Genomic DNA, 6,492 nt, shown 5'->3' on the forward strand with positions numbered 1-6,492 from the left:
TTTTAGGCCCGTGCGGATGGAAACGGCCGAACCCGTTCAGTTGGAGATGCCCTAAGGTGCAGCCAAACTGGGCCTGGATGGACCTCATATGGGCTGGGTCGACCTGAGCCCGCTATGTGATCACCATTCAGGACACCAACCCCAGGGCCAGGTGGTGACTCACTCGCCTAGAAAACGCTAGTGTCGTGACAGCTGCTGCTCCGACGCGCCTCCTTCCTCTTAACCCCCTCTCCGCCCCTCCGCCGTAATCCTCCCGTGCTTTCCTCCCTTTTCCAGGTCCGAGCCGCCATGTCCGCCGACGCCGCCAGCCAGTTCCAGAAGATCCAGATCCAGCGCGAGGACACGGTGACCACTCCTCCATCCCTCCATCCTCAATTATTCTCTTGTTTGAGCGACAGCCCGCTGACCCGTTCGACTTACTCGGTCACGGAGGAGGGGAGTTATCGAATCGCATTTCCTGACGATTATGGGTTTGCCCAACTGTAGAGTTTGCTCCATCCAATGATTCCTACGCTTGTATATACTGTAAACATAGGATTTGGTTCGTTAATCAAAATTATTAGGATCTGGGATAGTAAGACTTCACTGTGCCACAAGTTTTGCCATCGCTATTTAGCATTTATCATCCTATTTGCGCCTTCTGCGTGTATTTGTTTTATTACTACCCAATTTTAGTTTTCTTAGCCGTGTGAAATTGTACTACCTCCATCCATAAAAGGATGTCAAAGGTTTGTCTAAATTTGGATGTGTCTATACACTAAAAAGTGTCTAGATACATCTGAATTTAGACAAACTTTCGACAATCCTTTTATGGATGGAGGTAGTAGTAGAATATGCAGTATCTTATCTTGAAGTTGATGCCCTAAATTATGCAACTAACCACTGGATTTTTTTTTTTTTTTTGGATGTGATGCTCTAGAATAGTAGAATTTCATCCAAACCAACTTTCAGTAGCTAATGGGACTAGAAATTTAATTGAATATGTATTACAACCTTCACAGGCGTTCTGATAATCATGTACTACAACGTTAACTAGTACTGACATAACCTTTGTGCTTTTGCTCTATATCTTACATCCTCACTCATAAACTGGTATGATGCTGTCTATCTGCAGACCTTCGATGCGTATGTTGTTGGCAAAGAAAATGCTCCTGGAGTTGTAGTTCTGCAAGAGTGGTGGGGGGTTGACTATGAGGTCAAGAATCATGCCATCCATATTTCCCAAATTGGTGATGGATATAGAGCACTTATTCCAGAGTATGATCATATTATTTTGTTTTTCTTTGCACCATTTGTTCAGGATAAAATATCATCAAGCAGATGCTTCATAAAGTGCTAATACTTTCTCAGAAAATTACCTCTCAGTGAAATTCTTTCTTCCTTTTCATCTTTCTTTATTTTCAGTTTATACCGTGGGAAGGTTGCTTTGGAGGTAGCTGAAGCTCAACATCTGATGGATGGTCTAGACTGGCAGGCTGCAATAAAAGATATTCAGGCTTCAGTTAAATGGCTCAAGGAAAATGGATCATCCAAGGTAGTTTTTTACTTTTGTTTTTCTAAAAAAATCTTTGTTTGTCTTTCAACACAGTTCCCTCCTATGTTTTCCTTACTCAAATTCTATTATTGGTTGGCACTCAAATAATTTTGGTTAGTACTAGAGGTAGAAATTGTGTCTTTTGCCTATTTGTCATCTGATCCTACTGCAAATCAACTAGGACTAAGTTTTTTTTTCGAGAAAACGCAAAGGGCCTTTGCGTTTCATTTCATTGAAAGGGGGGGGGGGCGTTTGTTTACAGGTCTCCTACCTAGTGTACATCCCAGTCTGGAGGAAGCACTACTCTAAGACCAAGGGCGCCGGCCTGAGCCCATATGGTAGCCTCCTCTCCGATCTTGGCCATCAGCTGCTGGATACATGGCCGTGCCCTATCAAAGACACGGTCGTTTCTATTTTTCCATATCATCCAGGGTATCAGCAAGGCAGCGGTTCCCAGTCCCTTACACAGCGGTTTCGGAGTTGCTTGCATGGCTTCATCAAGCCAATCGGTGAGCGTGGCGTCGCTGCTGCTAGGGATTCTGCAGGCCATCCGTAGCCATGACAGCGTCTCGCGCCATATTTGCTTGGAGAAGGGACACTCGATCAGCAAGTGTTTCATGTGCTACGGGTCCTGGTCGCAAAACAAGCACCTTGGGTGATGCTGTAGCCCATGTCTTGCCAGCCGTTCCGCGGTCCAACACTGGTCCTGTAGGGCGAGCCAGGTGAAGAATTTCACCTTTGGTGGTGCCCAGTACTTCCAAGTGTACTTCCAGGAGGGGCATGGCATTGAGCCATGGAACATGGCCATGTAGGCGGTGCGCGGTACTCGCCGCTTGCCGTCCACTTCCAGAGCAGGCGATCGGGTTCATCGTTTAGGGTGATCCCTGCAATCCTCGGCCACAGCTGTGGTGAAGACCTCGTCAGTGCCAGATCGCAGGGCCTGGTTCTCCGTTGAGGAGCACTCTGGTGTTAGCGGGGAGTGAGTAGAATTGCCAACCAATCCAGGAACCGGTCTCCAAATCCATAGCGTCGTAGCGCCTCGAAGAGGAAGGGCCAGGACAGAGTCGAAAGCGCGAGCCAAGTCTAGCTTGATCAGTACCCGTGGGGCTCCCAGCTGATGCAGTAGGCGAGCGGATTGGCGCACCAAGACGAAATTGTCGTGGAGGCTGCGGCCGCCAACGAACACGTTCTGGACTGGGCTGACGAGGTTGTCGAGTCTGGGGGCAAGCCGCAAGGAGAGGACCTTGGCGAAGAGCTTGGCCACTAGGTGGATGAGGCTTATAGGCCTGTAGTCGCGTAGAGTGCTTGCGCCAGCGTTCTTGGGCAGTAGGGTTAGCAGGGCCTGATTAAGCCGTGCAAAACCGCTTCGGCGAAGCTCATACAGTTGCTGGAACGCGGCGACAATGTCGCCCTTGATGATGCTCCAACACGTGCGGAGAAATTCCGCAGTGTATCCATCCAGCCTGGGCGCCTTGCGTGAAGGGAGGCGCTTCACGGCCTTCCAAATTTCCTCTTCGCTGAAGGGAGCCTCGAGATCATGCAGGGTGTCGTCTGGTGCGATCAGATCGTCGAGGTTGAGCGTGCAGTCACGGCCCTGGTCAGTACCCAGCAGGCCGTCGAAGTGGTGGAAGAAAGATGTATTTGCATCACCATCCTTGAGGGCAGCGATCCTTGCATGCTGTCTCGCTATGGTTCTTTCGAGGGAAGCCAAGCCCAGGTAGGCCCTCTTGATTTCCTTGCGCAACCAATCCTCGTGCGGCGTGAGCCGTCGATTCTCTCGAGCTTTGTCGAACTGCAGCAGCAGTAGCCGGGAGATAGCCAGCTTGTCTCGCACGTTTCCAACGGTGCGTGCACTCCAGCTTTGCAGGCAGCGCGCCGTGGCTTGCATGCGCAGAACCAGGTGCCGGAACGGGCCGGAGTCCTCGACGGAGTGCCACGCCGTCCTGACGGTATCCTCGAACCCCTGGAGACGCGGCCAAAAGTCCTCGAAGTGGAAGCGCCGGTGGGCCTGCAGCAGGGGGGAACAGTCTAGGAGCAGCGGGCTGTGATCGGAGACCACCGATGCGATGATCGCAACGCAGATGGCAGTGGTGGTGATGCTCTTCCCAGTCCACCGTGCATAGCACGCGATCGAGATGCACAAGGGTGGGAGGGGATTGCTCGTTCGACCAAGTGTAGCGTCGTCCGTTAAGGTAGACCTCCTTAAGGGCAAGGTCGTTCATGGCTCGACGGAACCGACCCATCATGCGCCTGTCGAGGTTGCCGTTGCTCTTGTCGTCGTCCTTATAGATCATATTGAAGTCTCCACATATCATCCATGGGCCGTCGCAATCGGCATGGATGTCACGTACTTGCAAGAAGGCGATTTTCTCGGCGTCTTCTTGGGGTCCATAGACCACGGTGATCCACCATGAACTAGGACTAAGTTGCCCTTCTGAAAGGATCCATATGTTGATTACGTCTCTTATGGTATTGAACACCAATGTGAATGATCAAATTATTAATAACAATAGCTTAGTGAAATGCAAGTCACATTGTGTTTAACATATTGTGTTTCTTTGTTTGCACAAATCTTGCGGCACGACTTTGGTATGTCTGTAGGTATATATTGTGTTTCTTTGTTTGCACAAATCTGCTATGTCTGTAGGTATATATTGCGTTTCTTTGTTTGCACAAATCTTGCTGCACGACTTTGGTGGTTAACTAGATAAATAACCTGTGCCTAATAGCTATATATTTAAGTTCTCATCTTCCGAAGATAATCAGATAATCAGATTGCAAGTCACCAACGGCAGTTTTCATTCAAAAGGCATCAACTAGATAAGTAACCTGTGCCTAATAACATGTTTTTTTCTTTTTAACTGATGAAGCAAAAGCTTTGGCTGTTTCATTGACTAAGAAGAAGGTGCCCGGTTAATTAGCAAGAAACAGTGCAGATTGTAATGCTTTGCTTTATGGTAACTTATTTTGTGCCATCTACCTTTTGTTTATTATGTTTAGGTTGGTGTTACTGGTTACTGCATGGGGGGTGCTTTGGCAATTGCAAGTGGAGTTTTGGTCCCAGAGGTTGATGCTGTTGTTGCTTTCTATGGGACGCCATCTTCAGAGCTTGCTGATCCTTCCAAGGCCCAGGCTCCTATCCAGGCTCATTTTGGGGAGCTTGACAGTTTTGTTGGGTTTGCAGATGTGACTGTAAGAACTTTACCTTTCTGTTTTTGCTCACATGGTGTTTTGGCTCATAAGGTCTAAATGCATTTTAAGTTTATTCTAAAATGTTGAAAAATTATGAAGAAAATCTCGGATGTACATTTGAACATTCTATGTTCACTCACAATAGTTTGTGGAAAAAAGACATTTTGCGTGGCCTACGTAAAAAAGATAAAAACATGTCATGTAAAAAGCTATTTTGAATCACTGAAAATTTTCTTTTTTACACAGCCCATAAAAAAACGTCATTTCTTTGGGAAACTTAGTGTGTGAACATAGAATGTCAAGGTGTACACCCAGAATTTCTTTTTGGATTTTTTAGACATTTTGAAATATAATTTTTAGACAACAGGTGCATGTACACCTATGAGCGAAAGATGATTTCCCTTTTTGCTCATTGCTACTTTCTACTCCCTTCCTTCACCAATATAAGACGTTTTAGACACTTTCAAAGTAGACTAGATACAAAACAAAAGAAGTGAATCTGCATACTAAAAATATACTAGATACGAACAAAAAGTGAGTGATCCTGTAAAATGGCTTAAACATCTTATAAAACTGTACGGGGGGAGTAAAATAAAAATATATAACATTGCTATGTGATGTTTCAGGCAGCCAAGTCATTAGAGGAGAAGCTCAAGTCTGCTGGGGTATCACATGAAGTCCACATATACCCTGGATGCTCCCATGCCTTTATGAACGCATCGCCTGAGGCCCTCGAGAGAAGAAAAGGCATGGGTTTGAATGATGAAAATCAGGGAGCCATTGACCTGGCATGGTCCCGCTTCTCTACCTGGATGGGTCGTTTCCTGTGATCTGCATGAGCCATTAACGTATTGTGTCTGATGCATATATCTGGACTCATCAGGTCACAAAAATAAAATGTTGAGTACGACATGCAGACAGTGTCCAATCCAGACAGATGTGCTTTTGTTATACTATGAGAACTCGTCATGATTTAATGAGAACTCGTCATGATTTAAAGAGAACTCGTCATGATCTCATTTTGTGGGTGAGTTCGGTGTGCTTTTCTCCAGTTTTATTTGTGCTCTGCGGGATGCTGCATTTTGCGGGAATACATTTGGGTACTTGATTGGAAGAAAAATGGAACACTTTCAAGCATTTGTATAATATAAATTGGTTTAGTTCTAATAAACTTCAGTTAACTGTTTTCTCTGTCGCTGATGCCCATCATGTTTTGTCAGTTCCTGATTTGGTTGATTGACTTAGGGTCTGTTTGTTTGGGCTGCAGCTGTTGAAAAGCAGCTGTAGCTGTTGAGCTGTGGAGAAGCAGCTGTGAGAAGCAGATATTGATGTTTGGCAAGAGTGCTGTTGATAGCTGCTGTTGCTGGTATGAAGGATGAAATGTCTGAAATAACCCTAAAGACTGAAGAAAGTTGTATAAAAGTTGATTTGACACGAATTAGCTCATTTTAACTGTTTTAAACATAATTGTCATGCTTAAGGGTTAATTACCTCGATTTTAATTTTAACGTGTTCGTATTAATTATAAACATCACATATATTCAAAGATAACACAAAAGTGTCATGAAATTTATGTTACAAGATTTGTTCATATGAATCTAAAAGAGCAACAAGGTTCGCACGTGTACACATATACTCCCTCCGGTCCTTTTTAATTGACTCAAATTTAGTACAAAATTGTACTAAATCCGAGTCAATTAAAAAAGAACGGAGGGAGTATTACACAATTATCAAGTCAAAAACCAAATTGCCTCAATTAACCTTTT

The 6,492-nt window shown here is 45.4% G+C and overlaps 1 protein-coding gene across 1 annotated transcript; it reads left to right on the forward strand.

Annotated features, from left to right (window-relative positions):
* Window positions 1-213: 213 nt before the first annotated feature.
* Window positions 214-5,915, forward strand: LOC124675964 (protein usf-like). Its single transcript, XM_047212052.1, has 5 exons — window positions 214-345; window positions 1,115-1,257; window positions 1,405-1,534; window positions 4,535-4,726; window positions 5,353-5,915. The coding sequence occupies exons 1-5, from the start codon at window positions 289-291 to the stop codon at window positions 5,554-5,556; spliced, it is 726 nt and encodes a 241-aa protein (XP_047068008.1). The 5' UTR covers window positions 214-288; the 3' UTR covers window positions 5,557-5,915.
* Window positions 5,916-6,492: the final 577 nt, after the last annotated feature.

Source organism: Lolium rigidum, chromosome 7, assembly GCF_022539505.1.
Source record: "Lolium rigidum isolate FL_2022 chromosome 7, APGP_CSIRO_Lrig_0.1, whole genome shotgun sequence".
Taxonomy (NCBI): Eukaryota; Viridiplantae; Streptophyta; class Magnoliopsida; order Poales; family Poaceae; genus Lolium; species Lolium rigidum.

Excerpts from the sequence above, each read along its gene's own strand:
- LOC124675964 (XM_047212052.1), top strand. The coding sequence starts at position 289 with ATGTCCGCCGACGCCGCCAGCCAGTTCCAGAAGATCCAGATCCAGCGC. Across the intron at positions 346-1,114 it reads AGATCCAGCGCGAGGACACG|ACCTTCGATGCGTATGTTGT; the intron begins GTGACCACTCCT and ends GTCTATCTGCAG. Across the intron at positions 1,535-4,534 it reads AGGAAAATGGATCATCCAAG|GTTGGTGTTACTGGTTACTG; the intron begins GTAGTTTTTTAC and ends TATTATGTTTAG.